Genomic DNA, 20,030 nt, shown 5'->3' on the forward strand with positions numbered 1-20,030 from the left:
CTATCTATTTATAAAACTTATAGATTCCTCTTTTTTGTACATATCCTCATCAATATCCAAATACAAATTCCTTTTTCAATATTGTTTTGAATCGCCCTTTAATTCATGATTATACTTGGCGTCTTGCAAATTTCTAGTCGTATTGAGAGTGCAGATGGTTATAGATGTATAATGATTTTCCATGACTCAACTCTCACACTCTGTTTTGCATCATTCCGACTCTCATACCCCAATAAACAGCCAGACCCGCCATCAGCCAGTTCATCGCGTGATATCATTATACTGTATCATGTTTCTATGCATACATTACTATTGTATACAATTGTCACACAGAATATCGGTCAATTAGAGTTGTCCAATTTTTTGACAAGCATTTCCATCAAAAAAATAGTGTCAATTTTCCAACTGAAACATTAGTGTCAGGTAAATGAAAAAAAAAAAAAAAATATCCTATTGACGCTAGCGCGATCCGGTGGAGATGTCACTTGAACGTTTGCCATGGAGATTCCGGCGGGGGCCGTTGATCTTGAGCTGTCACACGCGGGCCATACACCCACGCTTGAATGGCAGCCGTTTCGTGCGGATCAATGGACGGTATTGCCAGAGTACCAAACATATGTTACCTTGATCGACCGACTGCAAAAGCGACGACGCATGCGAGCCATGGGCCGATGCATCCGTTCTAACATTCTGCGCGTACAGATCTTTCTCTATATTATTGATGAATCCGGTTATGTGCCTCCCATGGGGTCGTACGGTCGGGTCTTTCTCGAATTTATGCAACGCTTGAATCGCGATCCACACCACTTTGACGGAATCTTGACAGATCAACATAGCCATCAGAGCGTCTTCCCTACTGAAGTAAGTAGAATCGTCAAACTAATAGATTTGAGCGCAGCTGATTTCTCTACTAGTCCAAGAAAACACTGTTGGACATGTTTATTGAGATCCCCTCTCCGTGTGAAAAGCCGTTACCAGACTGTGATGAGCCGAACCTTTTGCATTTTCTTCATGATTGTACGGTCAAGGATTGTCCTGACGGCATGAAAACATCCTTGTACAGATACCAAAAAGTAAGAGATCCTTGTCCTTGTGCAGTTTTTTTGCATCTCCTTATTGATTTGTGACCCTATCAGAACGCTGTTTGGAAAATATTGCAGCGAGAGCTGGCGCCTCAAAAGGTGGTTGATGCAGCCAACATCCCCATGGTTTCCGTCGACAATACACCGTATTACTTCGATCAGCTATTATTCACTCTCACTGCGCATCCTCCATTGGAACGCGATATCCAGGGTGGGATCATTTGTGAAGACATGGTAACAAGAGAAGAGAGATCAAGATTCTGTTGCACACAAGTCACTGAATTCTGAAAAATATAGGGGACTGGCAAGACATGTATATGCTTAGCTGTGATCATGGCTACCAAGGATTTATCTCATTCATTGCAACGAGATCACATTATGAAGACGGATATTCCCAAAACATCGCTACGCAACATTGCCGCCGATCAGATACTGCGCCACGGCGTATCCTGGCGAGGGTATGGAAATCCACTGCCGTTTGATGCTATTGATTTGATGAAACAACATCCTGCCTATTATGAATGGACCGATGTTCCTTACTCGTTCTACGATCGTCCACGTCGTCGAGAAATTGAAATACCCGTCATGCGTGTTTACGGTTCGCACGCTACGCTCGTTGTCGGTACGTATCTGCCAATACATATAGTCCACAAGAACAAAACTAGAAAGTGGAATGGCAATTTATCTATTATCCACAGTACCCGATAATTTGGTGGCGCAATGGACAGGCGAAGTTTACAAGGTAAAATTATAAGACTGCAGATGAACATTATCGGCTGTAATTGCTCACACCTCCTACCTTAGCATATTCAAGATACCCAGATGGATTTTCTTATATTGGACGATCCCAAAAAGAAGGTCCCCGAAGCCACCTCTCTGATCGGTTACGACATGGTTTTGATAAGCCAAACTCGATTTTCACGTGAACACGCTGCCGGAGGGTTTGATTTTGAAGGTAGGAAAAAAGAATTGTGGCGAGTGATCGTTTCAACTGAAATTAAGCTTACGCAAAACAGGCATTCCGCGGATATGTCAATGCCCTTATATTGGTGCGACCCGTATCCGTGATTGCCATTGTCCGCCGCTGACGGCAGAACAAGCCTACATTTCGCCATTGTTACAGGTGCATTGGAAGCGAATGATTGTTGGTAAAGTGTTATTGTATGAGACTCTTTTCCTCTATGCGCAGGGACTCACTAAAGTGAAATTGCAGATGAGGGCCATCGATTGTCTACCAAAAATAAGCAATCCGAATTGTCAGCGAAACTGTTCTCAACGTGGAAATGGATATGTACTGGTACTCCGACCCAGAACCTCACCGAATCGGCCGCGGTCTACAATCGAAGACAAGAAGGCCAAGTGGATGATTTAAATCGGTAACCAATAACCGAAAAGTAAGGTTCCTACGAAACATGTTGCTCATTGTTTGCTTTCTCGTTTGACAGACTGGGGTTATTGCTTGGTCCGGTTCTGCAGATGGAGCCATTTTATTCAGATCGAAAGTTGTGGAATATTATGGTCACAAAGCCTTTCATGTCTGGCAAACCGTGGGCCGCCAGCAAGATGCAAAATGTCATGAGTCGATGCATGATCCGCAACCGCCGACAAGATATCGAAGCTGAAGTCAAGCTGCCGCCGTTGCATCAGAGAAAAGTCTTTCTCGATTTTGATTATTATCAATGGCTGGTAATGATGATGCATGATCCTATCGTTTGTTCACATTTTTGTTTTTAATACGTCGATGATTATAGGCTCACAATTGTCAGATTGCGATGATTGGACTGAATGCGATTTTATCCAAACGTGAAGGTCCGGATTATCTGTTTTCGAAAAACAATACCAAAGCGTTGCGTGAAACGGTGCATAATTTGTGGCAGAGCTGCTTGTGGCATTCCATTGATCTCCGATGGTTGCAGGCTTCGTACGAGAATTGTATCGAAAAAATCCATGATGTCGATTGCGGACGTGAAGATTATGGCGATGATGATACCGTGCTTCGACAAATTCAACAGGTCCTGAAGCGGGCTTTAGACGATAAAATGTTTATGCAGATGATGACCCAACATTCGCCTTCCTTTGTGGTTCAGGGGCTTCCGAACCTGATGAAACAAAAGTGGGGATGGGTACACGGGGACCATGGCGCTTACGAACCTCTGGGAACCATGCCTTGGGAGGATCACTGTATCGTGAACGGCGACATTGTCATTGATCTCATGCACGACGTGTTGGAAGCCAAGGACGAGTTCAAAAACCTGTATGTGTACAATGGCACGACCGATACACTGGAAAGCACCCAGACGTTCTACAAAAAGGAGAAAAAGGCCGCCGCTGAACAAAATAAAAAGCCGCTATCTCTGGATCTGTCCGAACCCAAGGGAGCCAAGGAAACCGAGGAACCGGTTGAACAGCAGCTGACGTTCTACACGGGCAATGCCTTTTCGGACGCGCGTGTACTCTGCAGCACCAGTAGCAAGATCAACTATTTGGTGAATGAAATATGCAAATACCAAGCTCAAGAGAAATGCATCGTCTTTTCGCAACACTACAATGAAATTCAGGAAATATATCTCGCCCTGAAACTGGCCAAAATTCGCACTCTCATGTATCTCGACAGTCGTATGGTAAGCCTAAATTTATCCATTCTCCATGGCATGCAAATCAAGCGAATTCATTTTTTTTTTTTTTTTTTTTTTTTTTCGTTCGTCACCCAACGTTTCGGAACCTCAAAGTCCAATGCTGCGCGATCGCAGGCTATTTTGACGTTTAATACGTCTGAGAATGCTAATGTCATTATTATGGCCGTTCAGCGGGCCGCTTTTGGTATTGATCTATCGTCGGCTACGCGCGTGTATTTTGTGAGTCCAGTATGGCAGCTGGCAATGGAACAACAGGCGATCAAACGTGCCCATCGTATCGGTCAAACGAAACCTGTGTATATCGAGACCCTGATTATTCGAGATACCATCGAAGATGAGCTGCTCAAGCGGCGCGAGGTTGTATCACAGACACAGCAAGGTAAGCCAGCAGACGAACAACATGAAATTACGCGACACTCACTGCTTCTTTAAAATGAAAAAGAGGAATCCAGTGACTATGCAAAGACCACTGAATTTTACAGTGACACCAAACTACGGGGAATCCTGAACCACGCTAGATTTGTTCCCTTGCCTAACCACATCACGTATTCACCAACCGATCAAGCGTTTCATCAAAAGATCACTTTGCTGAAAGCACCCCTCTACTTTATGCCTTCCAGAAAACAGGATCAGGAAATTGGCAAAGTGCCTGCGACCGAAACCCCACCGGTACTGGACCACGAGACGCTGGACGTTGAACTTGTGGAAGAAGACGCCAAACAAGAGAAACCAAAAAAGAAGAGGAAGGTCACTTTTGCTATTTAAGATAGCAGCAATTTTTCCATAAAATTACTTATTAATATACCCAAGTTGATTTTAATGCAACAGCAACTTCACATCGACCATATCCGCAGGATTGTAAGAGTCATTGAGGCTTTCCCCCCTTTTCAATGGCCCGAATTTGAAAAAACTATCGGATGAAAACTTAGCCGCGTAAATTATATCACGTGATTTTATTTTTCGGTTTCTATTGATGGATTTTTTTCAAATTTTCAAAAAAATTTCTACCATTTTGTCGCTCTAGATAAAGCGGAGACGAGAAAAGAAGAAGGTGGAGGTTTCGACTGAGGTGTTGATGATTGTTTAACATGGTCCGTGTTGCTGAGGCGGAAGTAAGACCCCGCTCGATGGCGATAACCACATGTTACTGAGCCTACGTATTATTTTTTTTTTTTTTTTTTGGTTCATTTGTCGTATTTACTGGATCTGATAAACTGCACGATCACCAAAGTAAATAGACGAGGATTGACAATAAAACGAATGATGATGTTTATTCAATGTTTTGGGGTTTCTTTTTATATTCTATTATGACAATGCTATCTATTCATGATATATCGACTATTACTCATACTGAGCTTTGTTGTTGATATTTACGAACCGTGAGTCATTAAGACAAAACGTTTAGAGGACCGCTAACAGGTCCGACATTATCCCCTTCCCAAACGCTTGATCGTCCTCGAGCAAGATAAAGAAGAAGAAACAGAAGGCAGCGAACAACCATGAGGAGATCGAGACGGAAAAGAGAAGGAGAGAAAAAAAATTGGAGAGCCGACTAGGTTGAGGTTTGGGTTTGTGCACGAGCCGTTCGAGGGATGTACCAAGATTGGTTGGCCGTGGTGTCAGTCGTATGAGCGGGGCGAAGACGGTCGGTATGTACCCAGGATGCATATTGTTTTCCTTGGATTTCGTGGATCTGATAGGTGTCGGTGTCCAGGTTCCGGCCGATGACAATATACGGGCCCATCCAGGAGGGTTCTAGGGTCTTGCGATTTTCGTGGCGTAGTAGAACAAGGTCACCAAGTTCGAAAATTTGGGTTTCGGTCCTCATGGCATCATCCCATTTTTTCTTGTCCGCTTCCGCATTACGTTTCATTCGAATTTCGGCTTTCTCGCGGGCTTCACGCAACTTTCGGAGGTAAGTGAATGCATCGTCGGCCAATAGTTCCGGAGCTAGTTCCGTTTCGGTCGGTTGGATCCAAGGGCATGCAGTGTCGCCTGGCAGTCGGGGATGTCGGCCGTAAGTTAAGTAAAAGGGACTATACCCTGTCGTCCGATGTTTTCGTACGCGGCAAGCCCACAGTGCTTGGTTCAAGTGTTGGTCCCACACGTAGACGTTACCATTGATATATTTCTTGAGCATGTTCTTCAAGGTCTGGTTCAATCGTTCGCATTTACCGTTCGTTCGCGGGTGGAATGCCGAAGTCAACGTGTGGTGAGTACGGAGTAATCGAACATAACGGGAGACAACGTTGGACATAAAGTTCGCGCCACGATCCGTGAGGATTTCATCCGGACAACCAAAGCGAAGCACAATTTCTTCGTAGATGAACTTGACGATGGCCTCACCTGTGGCGTCCGGAACAGCGCGGGCAATAGGCCAGTTGGTGGAGTAATCCACCGCAACGAGAATCCATCGGTTACCATCACTAGTTGTGGGTAATTCCCCAATAAAGTCGAGGTGCCATCGGGAAAAAGCACTAGGGACATCCAGAGGATGCATCGGAGCCTTGTGCATCGAGCGGTTTTCATTGGCGACGATCTGACATTGAGGGCAAGTTTTGATCCAGGATCTAATATCGGCTTCCATGCCTGGCCACCACCAGCGAGATTTCATGATGTGATAAAGCGTCTGGACACCAGAATGACCGAAGCTCTTGTGGAAATTTTCGACGAGATCGGCACGGCGGGAAAAGATGACATAACGTAACTCTTGAGAACCGGTCTTGTGAGGACGATAGAACACCATTTTGTCCCGAACTGTGAAATGCTCTTTGTTCTTTTCCATTTTTTCTTTGATTAGGCGGGGCCAGTTGGAAGGATCGAGCGTGTAGAAACGAGGCCAGTCGTTTTGTGGGTCGACATGGGGGTCTTCGGCCTCAATAGTGTACAGGTACTTGGGTTCGATATCGTCTTGAGCTGGCTCACAATTTGGGCCACCGACACGCGAAAGCAAATCCGGGATCGTGTTGTCAGCACCAGGCTTGTACTGGATATCCGGGTCGTAAGATTCCAATTCGTTGAGATAGCGGATCAGGCGGGCCGTAGGGTTCTTCTGAGAGCGAAGCGACTTGAGGGAAAGATGATCAACAAATACGGAGTAGTTTCGTTCTCGACTATCGATGAAGCAGCGCCAGGTACGGAGAGCGTGAAGAACACCGATTAGTTCGCGTTCTTGAGCGGGAAAACGTCGTTCGGCAAGGGACAGTTTCTTCGATTCGTAGGCCAAGGGGCGCCAATCACCAGTGTCATCCTGTTGTAGCAGAACAGCACCCACGCCATAATCGGAAGCGTCAGTTTCGATGCGGAACGGACGAGTCATATCGGGCGAATGAAGGAGAGGCGCTTCAGTGAGTTTACTCTTCAGGAGATCGAAACTATGCTGGCACTCTTGCGTCCAAGTGATCGAACGTTGTTTGGCACCAGTGCCTCGAGTGAGATCGGTGATCGGAGCGGCAATGTGGGCGAAACCGGGGATGAAGCGACGATAATGTTGGGCGAGACCGATGAATTGGCGTACTTCTTGTACGTTGGTGGGTACCGGCCAGTCTTGAACGGCTTTCACCTTGTCACGCGAGGGGAGAATTCCATTTGCGGAGATGTCGAAACCTAGGAACGAGAGCTGGGTTTGGGCAAAATGGCATTTCTTCGGGTTAACGACGAGCTGAGCTTCGCGGAGCTTTTCCAAAACGGTGTGTACATGGGCGCGGTGATCCTCGATGGTCGGACTAAAAATGAGGATGTCGTCGAGATAGACCATGGCAAACTTGTCTAGGCAATCCTTGAGCACGGAATTCATGAGGCGTTGGAAAGTAGGAGGGGCATTGGTGAGGCCGAATGGAAGGACCAGAAACTCGAATTGGCCATAGCGAGTGTTGAATGCCGTTTTTGGAACGTCTTCAGGGCGAATACGAACTTGATGGTATCCAGACTTGAGATCGAGGGAAGTGAAAAAACGGGCATCGCGGAGTCGATCTAGGCATTCATCAATGCGAGGCAAAGGATAACTATTGCGAATCGTCAGTTTGTTCAAGGCACGATAATCGATGCACATACGCATCTCGCCATTCTTCTTTTTGACAAACAAGACAGGAGCACCCCATGGTGATGAGCTCGGCTGAATATGTCCTTTTGCCAGAAGATCCTTAAGTTGTCGTTGGAGTTCATCGAGTTCAAGTGGGCTCATTTTGTAGGGAGATCGATGGACAGGCTTGGAATCACCAGTTTCGATCATATGCTCCACGTTGCGATCTGGGGGTAGCCCAGTGATATCGTTGCTAAAGACTTCGGTGAATTCGTTCGTCAGTTGCTGTATCCAGGCGGAATTGTCGTCGTTCGGCGGAGGGTCATGCTTGAGATGCAATAAGAAACAGCGGGCTTCATTACGACGGAGAAGGTTGGCGACTTGCTTGGCAGAAAGGAGCAAATGGGCACCATCAGTGGATTCGGAATGGGTACTAGGGCGAAGAATATAGGAGCGAGCGTCCGTCTGAACAGTCCAAGTCTGATCAGTCCAATCGGGAATAGGGGAAGCATCTTTAAGCCAGGTGGTACCAAGGATCACATCGAACTTAGAGTCAAAGACCAATGCATCGAACGTTAAGGGGAGATCACACAGCGTACCCGTAATGGAGGCTTGGCCTTCAATAGCAGAGAGCTGGCCGTTGGCTGTTTCCACGGTTTGACCACCTGTGAAAGGGGTAAAACGGGAGGCGAAAGGCGCGACACGAGGGCTGACGTAGTTGGTGCTAGCTCCACTATCGATGAGGGCAAGGAAACGGTGACCCTGAATGGTGACGGGATACAGAGGTAGGCGGTCGACACTTCTGGCATTCATAGCCTGGAAGAATTGTGAGTCAGAAAATTCCGGAGGGTCATGACGGTCGGGAACTGGGGGCAAGTCCGATGAAGGGAGGTCATCGGGACCAGGTTCCGAAGGTGGGTGTATATCATGGCGGAGAGATAAAATCTCGGGAGAGTACTGGGCAGAAGATGATTCCTTTATTTCCGGAGAATGATCATTACACGATTCGATATGATGTAAACTATGGGAAAATTTGGCTTTGTGGGCACGTTCTAATTCGCGGATGGCACGAGCACGTTCCTTGCAGTGGAATTGGATGTGGCCTTCACGGCGACACCAGTAACATTTGATCGAGGAACGCCGGGGAGGACCAGAACGATTGGGGAAACCTTGATGTTGGTTGGAGTTCAACTGGGCAATGGTGGCGGCAACGACAGCGCTAATGTCCATGGGGGTGACATCTGAACTAGAGGGGCTTGTGCGCATCGACTGTTGGGGAAAAGCGTTGTAACCAAGGCGACGGCCATTTTCGAACGCAAGGGCAATACGCATAGCGTCAGAGCAGCTGACCGGGTCTGTCTGAATGACGTGGGCGGCAACATCATGTTCTAAACCGGAAATGAATCGGTCGGTGGCTTCATCATCGGTCATGCCGGGAAGTTCAAGGCGGATGGACTGGAACGTATCCACGAAATCCGAGATGGAGCCAACTTGTCGAAGTTCACGGAGACGGCGACGGGCTGCTTGCTGGGAGTATGCTGGGCGGAACTGGTCGATCAGTTCATTCTTGAACCCGATCCAAGTGGAAGGAGCAGAGCGTTGGGTCTCGAGCAAATTCCACCAAACAAGGGCGCGTCCACGCAGGAAAGTAACAGCCATGGGTACCCATCGGTCGGCAGGAAGCATGTTGAGTTGGAAGTATCGAGTGATAGAAAGGAGCCAGCTGTCAAGTACACTTGCGACACGATCACCGTGGTAGGTATCAGGCGGAGGTAGTTTGATACCATGGGGAACGCTATCAGCTACATGGGGCGGCAGTGAGTCAGAGGAAGTGGCGGCGGGTTGCGAAGGAGTCAAAGGGGCGGCGTCACTCATTTCGTGATGAGGGGTCTTGGATGTGATAAGGCGAGTCTTGAAATTATCAGCGAGGTTCTTTGCGTGCTTACTCCAGAATTCTTCACGTGCTGGAGTCGATTTGAGTCTGTCTTTGGCGGGGATGTGTTTAATTTGTCGATACTTCTGATATTCGGCAATAAGATCGACGGGCAAAAAATTGGCTACACGGTCTTCGATTTCAAATCTTTTCTTGTCGTCTTCAGTAATCAGGGAGATGTCTGTCACAGGCAAATCGGTTGGTTCCATAAACAATAAAAGTGACAGCCGCTACCAAATGTCGTATTTACTGGATCTGATAAACTGCACGATCACCAAAGTAAATAGACGAGGATTGACAATAAAACGAATGATGATGTTTATTCAATGTTTTGGGGTTTCTTTTTATATTCTATTATGACAATGCTATCTATTCATGATATATCGACTATTACTCATACTGAGCTTTGTTGTTGATATTTACGAACCGTGAGTCATTAAGACAAAACGTTTAGAGGACCGCTAACAGGTCCGACACATTGTTCTTTTGTGGTTCTTGTTTCTCCTTTTTTGGATATTCGGGTCGGTTATTTTTTTTTTTTTGGTCATTTCATTATTATTTTTCTGTTCTTTTGTTCCCAGAACCCATATTTTTTGTGTTTGTTTGCGTGTCATACCCCTTGATTATTACGATCGTGACAAAATATATATCCCCGTGTCTCCATGGAGGTTATGTCTCACTCAACATGGCAATATTCCGACAACATGAGAAACAAGAAGCCCTCAGGAACGACATTCAGCAAGGTAAACACAAACTCTAATAGAACGTGTTTGACATCATCGACTAACGCTATTCCGACAGAACGGATCGTCATTGGATAATCAACCCTTAAAACCGTATGACAATGTCATCATGAGCGATTCCTCAGCAACGGAAGTTTATCGTCCGCCATTAAAGCAACGATCCCTGTTACATCGATCCAGCGCCGTGAGTACCGACACTTTTGCTTCACTGCGTGAATCGGCTGCGGAAATTGATCGCAAGCGCCTACGAAATCGACCTTTGACGGATAAAGCAAACGCATTGCGGTAAAAATGACGCCAGTCTCTTTTTTCGACGCATCAAACACTGATCGAGTTGTTCTTCGTTACAGATTATCAGGAGAGCATGGCCATGCAAAGCAGTGGTTGTTGTCTGATTTTGAGATTGGTCGAGCTTTGGGCCGAGGCAAGTTTGGCCATGTGTATTTAGCGCGCGAGAAACAAAGCGGATATGTGGTGGCGCTCAAAGTTTTGTACAAGAAGCAACTGTGTACGCATGGCGTGCAGCGTCAATTACAACGAGAGATTGAAATCCAAGGCAACCTTCGGTATGGACCTTTTTTTTTTGTTTTTTTTGTTTGGAGATCATGGCACGGTTTGTTATTGTTCGAGTTTATGAATCGTTTTTTTTTTTTTTTTTTTTTTTTTTTTTTGGCTTTAGACATCCCAATATTCTCCGATTGTATGGCTATTTCCACGATGAAACGCGCGTCTTTTTGATTCTCGAATTGGCAGGCAAAGGTGAACTATACAATGAACTGCAACGTCAAGGTCGTTTCGCCGAATCAGTTGCTGCCAAGGTAGGCTTGGAAAGGAAGATATTGATCAAGAATCTTTTTACTGATACTCATTGACCAGTATATTATGCAAATGGCAAATGCATTGCTGTATTTGCACAGCCAACGGATCATTCACCGTGACATTAAACCTGAGAATCTAATGTTGGACGTTCGAGGAGAACTAAAAATTGGCGATTTTGGCTGGTCTGTTCGCACCGCCTCGACCGAGTATGTTGAATATGGTTTTGTTTTTTGTGTCGTGGTTCAAGTTTTGGATTTATTGAAAAAAAAATTTGTGCTGTTTTGTAGATCACGACGAACTACGTTATGTGGAACGCTGGATTACTTACCTCCGGAAATGGTGCAAGGGGGACTCCACAATGAGAATGTCGACCTGTGGTCCATGGGCGTCCTTCTGTATGAAATGATTTGCGGTCATCCTCCGTTTGAAGATGAGAAAGGTTATATTGCTACTTACCATCGTATTGTCCAAGTGGATCTGAATATGCCTGGTCATGTCAGCGCAGAAGCAGCCGATTTGATCCGAAAAGTAAGTATCAGAACAACGTCCTGTACCTACAGGAGACTGATCAAACATTTTCTGGGACCTTTGGTAGCTTTTGCAATACAGATCCGTAGATCGGTTACCACTGAGGAAAGTCTTGCAACATCCATTCATCATCAAACACCAACGCTCAGCTCAGTGAATCCGATCCCCTATATAATTCCCTTCTGCCGTAAAATACACAACCATTAATCCGTCATCCCAAACACATATTGTGTACCTCTTCATTTTATCGCCCTTGTTCATTTTGATCGTCAATCTCAAAGCCAAACCGTCCATTCCTCAAGTTTTACAAACAAAAGACTGGCGACCATTCAATAACCGTTCAATACATGTATACACAGCCACAATAAAAGAGCTATTTATTGTTAACAAACAATGCTTAATAGATTAAACACGCTATTGCTAACAAAACGTGGACAAGCGGGAAAATCAGGAAAATCATGCTCGAGTGCTGATGCAGACAAACCAAAGGTGTGCATTTGCCCTCCAAATGTGGGTTGCTGGGATTGAAATGTGAGCTCGTGATGTCACATTTTTTTTACCCGTTTTTTTTTTCTTTCGTCCCAAGAGCGAGCAAGAACGGGTGGTTATTTCCAGCGAGAAAGGCTCTTTTTTTTTGTTTCTGGTAAAACTCGTGCATTACCACTTTTTTTTTGTGTTTGCATTTATTCAACTGCAAGGATAAAAAAGACGGTAGCAGTAAGTGGAAGTGGCATATACAGCTGAGCGCAACGGGAACGAAGATTCACCTACTGAACCTCCGTTATTTTTTTTTTTTCCTTTCTTCAGTAGAATACGTGCACAGCCTTTTGCCGAGCATTCATTAAAGAACCAAACAAGTAACAACCGCGAAATCAAGGAATAAGTCGCTGGGAATATTTGAAATATCATGGGCGATTCCTTCTTTGGGTAAGAAGACCGAGAGTGAAGAAAATGATGGAGCGAATAGAGACTCACTTTTCGTCGGTGGTTAGTTTTAACACCAAGATGCCGCCGTTGAGTCAAGGCGAGCTGAGGCGCTTGGGAGATAATGGGGACCGAGCTGTAGAGGAGACTGAAGTGTTTGATTTTGATACGTTGCAAGACACTTTGGACGATGAGGAACAAGACGACGGATTGGGCGACCAACTGATTGAGGAAAACGATGACTACAATGACGAAACCTTTGGCAGTGGTGGTCCCATTGGTATGTTGTTAAGCTTACAGGTCACCAAGCCGATGGGTGAATGACTGTGGAAGATAACACTTGTTTTATTCTACATATATTAGGCCAGGACTTCGATTTTGCTTCCAACACTGAAAAGTTCAAGGCGAATACCATGGAAGAAGAGGCATTCTTTGTGAAGCGAGGACCAAGAGGTAGAGCTTTCGGGAGGATTGCCGATTTTTGATAGAATTTCATTAACCTGAGTGATTTGTAGTAGAAGAACGAACCAACAATCTTCGTAATCCTTGGGGTGCTTCACCTATTCGCGACCGTACTCCCGTCCATGATCGCAACACGAGACAGTTTGCCGAGGTAATCTTTTTCTATCTTTCCATGCCCATCCGCCGTTCAGCGCTTGCTCACCTTTTTTTTATCCATTAGTCGCCTCCCATTACCAATTCGTCCTCCATTTGGGGAAATTTTGCAGGCGGTTTATCCACAGGTAAGTTTGGGATTTGGCGAGGTGCACGGTTGGGTGCAAAGAAGGTGGAGAAATGTGTTGAGGAGAATGGTGGTATTCAAGCGAGGTGCATAGATCGCGGTTTTGGATCTCTTTCTTCGAACAACAATTTGTCACCTTTCGGGGGTAACCGCAACCATGGTCATCCTTCTCAGTCGCGCGAATCACCCTACACTCCTTCGCCTCCGCCGGGTCTTTCGCCTTCTTCCTCGTTTGGGCAGCCATCGCAACGTCGCAGCCAACCCGTGCGCTTGGAAGACATTGAAGCCGAATTGCAACGTCAAGCTGCCAGTGGCCGTGCCCCGCGAGAAATGGAAGGAAAAAAGATGTTGAGTTTGGCCGAAGTCGAAGCGGCCATGCTCGCAGGCAGCAGCCCTTCGCGTGTCCCGATGCAAGATCCAAACATGCTTCCCTTTGGTGTGAATGGCGATCCAATGCAATTGATGGCGCTCAGACAGCAGCAGCAAGAATTGCTCCAGCAACAACTGGCTCTTGAACGCGAACTCCAGCGTAAGCAAACGCCTCCCAAGGTATGTTGTAGCTCTGTTCAGAAACAACGAATCCCATGCTCATATACGGAGCTCATCATAGTCACGATACGACGAATTGATGACCCAGCGGGATAAGGATTTCATTAATCGCGTGCAACTTTCGCAATTGGCACAAGGAGATCCTTACTCGGGCGATTTCTACTATCAAGTGTATACTTCGCTTCGTCAGCGCGCTGGACTTCCTACGTGGGCTTCTACGCATACGGCCTATGAGCACAGTCACCGTGGCGGCCGTGGACAGAATAAAGAAGACAACATGATGCAAAGAATGCAGCAACAGTTGCAACGCATTGTGAATGATGCCAAGCGCAGGCCTAAACAAACACAAGGTAGGCCTTGGTATTGTAGCCATGTTGGATGGACGAGAAAATCTCATGATGATGGTTTTCGTAGTGTCCTTGGAAGGTGCGCTTGGTAAGATCACCTCATTGACCGTTCGCAATCCTCGTCAGGTATTGCAAGTATCCGACAAGAAAGTGAGCTCGCCCAGTACCAAGGACAGCACGCGTGAAGTTTCGGACAAGCGGCATCCTGTACCTGTAAGTAGATCGAGCGGGGAAAGGAGGGAGAAACGAAAAGAAAAGAAAAGCGCAACGTATGGGCTGACGGTTTGGATTGTGTGTTAGCATGGCAAGCAAGGCGCTTCTACATTGAATGATCGCCGTCGCACGCTTCGTATAGTCGAAAGTTTGTACGACATTGTCCTGAAGATCGAACAATTGCGTCGTCAAGGACCCGCACGTAATCGATCACGTCATGAAGAAGACGAGGAGGATGCAATGAAAGCATGGTATGTGCCCTTTCCTTTTTCCTTTTCGTCTTGTTTTTTTTTCGCATATAGGACGACTATGGCGGTCCATCTTTTACTGTGAGAGTCCAATCGTAGGGTTTTATTTAATTTTTGTTCCCCTTCTTTTTCATTTGGCAGGAACGAGGCATGCAATGCGGAAACTGAGAAACTATGGGAAGCCCTGGGTTTATCGGAGGCAAACAATGAAAGGTAAGGGGAAAAAAAGAAGGTTTACTTTGGGTACGGATGGCCTGACGGATTTGATCAATAGCACGCCCGATGTGATTGGTGTTCTTTCGATTGCCAAAGGCAAGAAGCTGATCCCGCGTATCGTGCGACATTTGACGAGCGAGCAGAATTTGACGATGATTACTGCTATTGTTAGCCATTTTGCGCAACTTCAAGTGTGTCGCCACGTGATCTACCCAGGTACCATGGTGGCAAATGCGGAAGAGGCCAAGGCGCAGCAGTTTGTGACGTTTGAAGATGTGGAATTATTCATGAATACGGCGGCGCCTCCATTATTATCGTTCATTGCGGAAGCGCCCTTGAACGTGGTGAATAAGTTACTTTATCTATTTATGGACAAGAATGACACGGACGTGGTGGCACGAAGCAAGCCTGGACTTGCCTTCTTGACCATGCTTTTGTCGCGCGCCGAGATTTTGAAGCAAGGTGGTGGCGCATTGCAAGGCTTGATGCCTCCTTCCAGCGATGATTTGGCTCAATGGCATGAGGCGTACAATCGATTCTTTGATCTATTGCAGACGAAATACGCACATATTTTCCCGTCTTTATACTACCTTGTCCCCGTCTATCCAAACACGAATATGCTACAGTTATCGCTCGACATTGATGACATGTATGTGTGGCAATTTTTGGCGGCCATGGCGGTAGGCGCGTCAATGGATCAGCAACACATCCTCGTCACCGAAATCAGGTAAGCAGCAAAAACGAACCGGACTGATAAAAAAAGAGTATGGGGTAACTAATCTAGGCGTGGTAGGGATCGTGTAATGGAAAATATTGTGCTGGTTCACAGCAATCGTCTGAATGCGACTCAGGCGGCCCATAAAATCTCCAACGTCAACCTCTTCTTGCATGCTCTCGGATTGGATGCATCGCAAGTCTCCATCCCACGATAATCGTTCTTGGTCATTCTTTTGTTTTTCTTATGTCTCTTGTCTATCTCACCTCTATTTCTTTTTCCTTTTTTTTTTTTTTTTTGGTCCTTCATCCATTCTATTCCTTGTCAGAAAAAAAGTGTCGTTTCCAAGAGGGTCCCTATCAGCACCATGATGAACGCAAAGAAAAAATTTCAACCCCCCCTTTTTTTTATAATAATAAACAACCTACATTTAGAGAACCATTGATCATGATTCAATAGCGTCACTGTGCATGTCTGAATTAGAACCACATGAGTACTGCTGCGGTTTGCAAAAGAGTGCAAAGGAGCCTAGCGGGATGCACAGGTCATGGGAACGGTCTCTGTCAATAACGACGCATGTAATCGGCATCGGCTATTTCTCGGTATGTTTAGCAACTGATAGGGAACTTATGGAGAGTACACTAAAGGAAAGATTTTTCACGTTTGATGATGGTTTGCTCTCTCATATTTTATTTTTTGTACTCCTTGTTTTGCAATGGAACATTTCACGCTAGTTTCATGGAGTTGGACGAGAAGGCTTCTCACCGTGGGCTTATTGATAATGCATGTATGCATGACGGAAAGTCGCACCGTGCTCTGTATGCAGGATGATGGCTGCCATGCAGTACCATATGCAAACAAACTCATCATTTTTGGGGATTCATGGTCCGATAACGGGTAAGAACCAGTGATACCATTTTTTTCATTGATGCTCGTCTCTTATCCATCTCATTTGTTACTGTGTAGGCAGTTGAATTCGGGAATAGCAAATGTAAGTTTTGGCATCGCAAGTTGTGTGGCTTTTTAATGAGGCATTGTTACTCATGACTACCTTTCCTTTTTCTTATGGGGTTACTAGGAACAACGGCAGAGCAATGGATGGACATGGGTGGAATACCTGTCGATGATGACTGGAGCGGATCTGTATGATTATGCGTTCTCTGGAGCGACAGCCAATAATGTATGGGCCTTTGACAAAAAATTTGGATTTGAAAATGGTGGTAAATTCATTTATGCATAGTCTGTAGTGAATCGTTCCACATACGACGTTGGACAACAGATTGGTTTGTTCCTTGGTAACGAGTCCCAAATCGGGCAATCAGAATCGGAGCGCTCGGTTTTTATGATTTGGACAGGTTATGTGATCCACATACCGCTGACACAGGGACCTAATAACCGGCCTTACTGATACCTTGTGTTTAGGGGTCAACGATGTCCATGATATTTTCACCACGATCAATGAAACCGAGCAACAACTAGAAACAATCAATCAAGTCGTGCTTTCGATCGAAAACGAGCTTGTAAGTTGGCCGATTCACTTTCTATCAAAGAATTATTGACTTGATTGATGCTAACATTGGAAATAGAGGGTTTTACATCAAGTTGCATCGGCGAAGCAATTGGCAATTCTGGGTTTGGCGCCGATTGACCGGCTAGCCTTGTTTGCGGATTCCTTGGAAGATGAACGTCAACAATTGCGATGGCTTGTACGCCAGTATAACGCCAAATTACGCTCATTGGCTCGGCGCTTTTCAGCACAGACGGGAACAAGGACGGTGTTTGTGGATATTCACTCCTTATTTGACTCCATCTTTCTAGCCCCTGTCATTTTCGGGTTTGCAGAGATCAATGATACGTGTATCTCGCAAGCCTTTCTCTGCGAAGAATACCCCAATCGGTAGGTGATGACTAATCTGGCAGCAATATAGCACCAGTGGACATTGATACAGAGGTTTCATGTTTAGTTATTTATGGTGGGACGGATGGCATCCGACCACAGCGACCCACAGGTTGATAGCCATCACGGTTCTCGGTCAGCTTGCCATTTTTGATATAAATTAGGCACATATTTGATTTTGTTTCGCCCATCTATCTTCTTTTGTGATTTTATTATTATTCATATATTACTCAGCCATACCATCCTCGATTTTTTATTTTCTTTTTATTATTTACTATCCTTTCCATTCTATTAACATACCCCACCGATGCCCGCTGTTGCCTTTGATTTCCTAGGTAGGCTACATAGGCAATGGCGTAAAGACCGAAAGAAAAAAAAACCATCAACAGGGGAGAGGAAGTTGTGTGATCGAGAGAAATGTACAGAGACGCTTACAGGCTATTTTGTGCCAAAAGGCACATTGTACACATTTGACAAGGTCATTGACCGGTTACATAAGACGTTCAAGAATCATTTAACGACGCGCGCGGAAGCAGAAGCGTTCTTTTACTCATGGCATTGGGCGGCTTTGCGTGATTATTTTGGCACGTCGCACGCTGGGCGGTACTGCCCACTGATCAAGATGCTACGCAATTCGCTCCGTCGGGCGCTCCTTGTTCGAGGTTACCGTATGCCCAAAGAATTCGAGGAGAACTATATTATGGCATCTTTTAAAGAACTGGAGCCGGTCTCTACGGCAGTGGAGTCTCTCGAGTTGCTCAAGGAGAACGGATGGGATATTTGGATACTGACAAATGGTGGATATCAAAACACGCTGGACTTGTTACAAAAGAGCCAGCTGACCTCGTACATTGGTGATAACGTGCTCAGCTGTGACGACCTCAATATTTCCAAACCGCATCCCAAAGTGTACTCGGAACTGATGCGAATGGCGGTGCATCGTACCCAACGAATAGAAGTAAGCGTTTTTTTTTTTTTTTTTTTTTTTTTTTTGAGAACAATAGATTGATTGAATTTCTGATGCTTTTGACCTGTTTCTGTTGGGGAATAGAATTTTTACATGGTGGCAACGCATGCGTGGGATTTGGCGGGGGCCAAAAATGTATCGATGCGCACGGTGTATTTGACGACGGAAGAGAAAGTGTATGTGAAGCAACACGATGACGATGGGGGTCCGGATATCCAGGGCGATACCATGATTGAATGCATCGAAAAGATGATTACGCTAGAAAAGACGCGAAAGCATTTCCTTTAATTAATAACGACGTTGTTGGCGCCTGGCGTGGGCTCGGCGGGTGCGTTCGTCCCAGGCAATGTTACACTTGAATACACATCCTTCGTTTCGCATGCGTTGAGCAATAAAAACCAAGTTGCGAGCATCGTCTAATCCAGAATGTTCTCTGCCGTCAAACTTTAGATCCAGGGCATCCAACATACCGCTGATGTTTTTCGTGTCACAATAGCCATAAAAGTCCTTGAACAGTCTTCGGATATTGACCCAGGGGACGGAGAAATACGCAGGTCGTTTCTTGATCCGACTGTGTGCACACTGCTTGGTAATGAAATCCCGGATATCAAAAGGTCCATCTATTATCTCTTTTATGAGCTTTCCATGTGGCGTGCTTTTTCTTTTTATGCATTTTACCAGTGACAAAAGCCGCTGTTTTATCTTGAAAAAGGGAATATTTGGCCATGAATTTTTGGAAATCATTCAATACTTCGACAAACGAGGGACTGGCATCCACGGTTTCCTATAGAAACATGCATTAGTATAAAGAAATAGTGTGGTTGATAGTGTATCTACGAGGCTGTACCTGACTAATGCCGGTTAATTGCTTGCAAAAAGTGGACAGAACAGGATTAATACTTGGCTTGACATAAGATCGATATTCATCCACCTTGAAAAAAAAAAAAAAAAAAAACATCAGATCAGATCATCAGATCAGCGAATCTGCAGTCAAAAGACTAGCTTACGATTTCGAATGTCTTGCCATCCACAAGAACAACAGGAAATTCAATGATCTCATTGGGAAAGTTAAATGATCCGTCTGCTTCACAAGTGGCCTCCACGTCGAAAAATAGATAATAATCGTGAGGCTGTGGTCGGATCGTCGGATGCGATGATCTGCCAAGGGAGGTCAGTGCGTGAAAAACAAGTTGATTGGGGGCAAGTGGTGCTTACCGATTCATTGGGGAGGTTTCAATGGGATCTTGGGGGTCGGACGGTGGATCGATCGGTTTGGCTTTGTCTGCTTGGGCTTGCAGCTTCTTCTTGGTTTTGCGCAATCGTTGTTTGAGTTCGGATTTGTTGCCTCCGGTATTGAGGTTGAGTTGGGCCAACTGTTCCCGAAGAGCTTCGACGGTCGTCTTGGAAGCGGTGGCCGGCTTGCCTTCCATTAGGGTTATTTTATAGGGAC

General features: G+C 45.6%; 6 protein-coding genes across 6 annotated transcripts; 5 read left to right on the forward strand and 1 right to left on the reverse strand.

The window, feature by feature from the left end:
• Positions 1-323: 323 nt before the first annotated feature.
• Positions 324-4,528, forward strand: BYT42DRAFT_566832 (P-loop containing nucleoside triphosphate hydrolase protein). The gene is made up of 12 exons (XM_051568029.1): positions 324-861; positions 915-1,073; positions 1,137-1,316; positions 1,380-1,704; positions 1,781-1,824; positions 1,887-2,037; positions 2,099-2,230; positions 2,296-2,458; positions 2,528-2,768; positions 2,834-3,703; positions 3,812-4,097; positions 4,161-4,528. Exons 1-12 carry the CDS (start codon positions 499-501, stop codon positions 4,481-4,483), a joined length of 3,237 nt encoding a protein of 1,078 aa, XP_051424807.1. The 5' UTR covers positions 324-498; the 3' UTR covers positions 4,484-4,528.
• A 6,178-nt stretch (positions 4,529-10,706) lies between these two features.
• On the forward strand, positions 10,707-11,919 carry BYT42DRAFT_494226 (kinase-like domain-containing protein; the record flags this gene model as incomplete). Its single annotated transcript, XM_051564286.1, has 5 exons — positions 10,707-10,981; positions 11,095-11,233; positions 11,292-11,440; positions 11,522-11,762; positions 11,830-11,919. The coding sequence occupies 5 exons, from the start codon at positions 10,707-10,709 to the stop codon at positions 11,917-11,919; spliced, it is 894 nt and encodes a 297-aa protein (XP_051424808.1).
• A 434-nt stretch (positions 11,920-12,353) lies between these two features.
• Positions 12,354-16,155, forward strand: BYT42DRAFT_566841 (topoisomerase II-associated protein PAT1-domain-containing protein). The gene is made up of 13 exons (XM_051568030.1): positions 12,354-12,479; positions 12,570-12,689; positions 12,755-12,966; positions 13,050-13,139; positions 13,202-13,299; positions 13,369-13,429; positions 13,523-13,977; positions 14,039-14,327; positions 14,392-14,537; positions 14,625-14,788; positions 14,927-14,998; positions 15,060-15,728; positions 15,795-16,155. Exons 2-13 carry the CDS (start codon positions 12,670-12,672, stop codon positions 15,931-15,933), a joined length of 2,415 nt encoding a protein of 804 aa, XP_051424809.1. The 5' UTR covers positions 12,354-12,479; positions 12,570-12,669; the 3' UTR covers positions 15,934-16,155.
• A 342-nt stretch (positions 16,156-16,497) lies between these two features.
• On the forward strand, positions 16,498-17,777 carry BYT42DRAFT_644309 (GDSL lipase/esterase; the record flags this gene model as incomplete). Its single annotated transcript, XM_051572632.1, has 7 exons — positions 16,498-16,613; positions 16,683-16,707; positions 16,795-16,896; positions 16,957-17,071; positions 17,139-17,236; positions 17,303-17,613; positions 17,681-17,777. The coding sequence occupies 7 exons, from the start codon at positions 16,498-16,500 to the stop codon at positions 17,775-17,777; spliced, it is 864 nt and encodes a 287-aa protein (XP_051424810.1).
• Positions 17,778-17,920: 143 nt separating this feature from the next.
• Positions 17,921-18,868, forward strand: BYT42DRAFT_613300 (HAD-like domain-containing protein; the record flags this gene model as incomplete). The annotated part of the gene is made up of 3 exons (XM_051571719.1): positions 17,921-17,948; positions 18,039-18,571; positions 18,665-18,868. The coding sequence occupies 3 exons, from the start codon at positions 17,921-17,923 to the stop codon at positions 18,866-18,868; spliced, it is 765 nt and encodes a 254-aa protein (XP_051424811.1).
• Positions 18,869-20,010, reverse strand: BYT42DRAFT_545404 (ribonuclease H-like domain-containing protein; the record flags this gene model as incomplete). The annotated part of the gene is made up of 4 exons (XM_051565810.1): positions 18,869-19,200; positions 19,259-19,364; positions 19,588-19,738; positions 19,796-20,010. The coding sequence occupies 4 exons, from the start codon at positions 20,008-20,010 to the stop codon at positions 18,869-18,871; spliced, it is 804 nt and encodes a 267-aa protein (XP_051424812.1).
• Between the last annotated feature and the right edge of the window lie 20 nt (positions 20,011-20,030).

Source organism: Radiomyces spectabilis, assembly GCF_025331425.1.
Source record: "Radiomyces spectabilis strain NRRL 2753 chromosome Unknown BYT42scaffold_5, whole genome shotgun sequence".
Classification (NCBI taxonomy): Eukaryota; Fungi; Mucoromycota; class Mucoromycetes; order Mucorales; family Radiomycetaceae; genus Radiomyces; species Radiomyces spectabilis.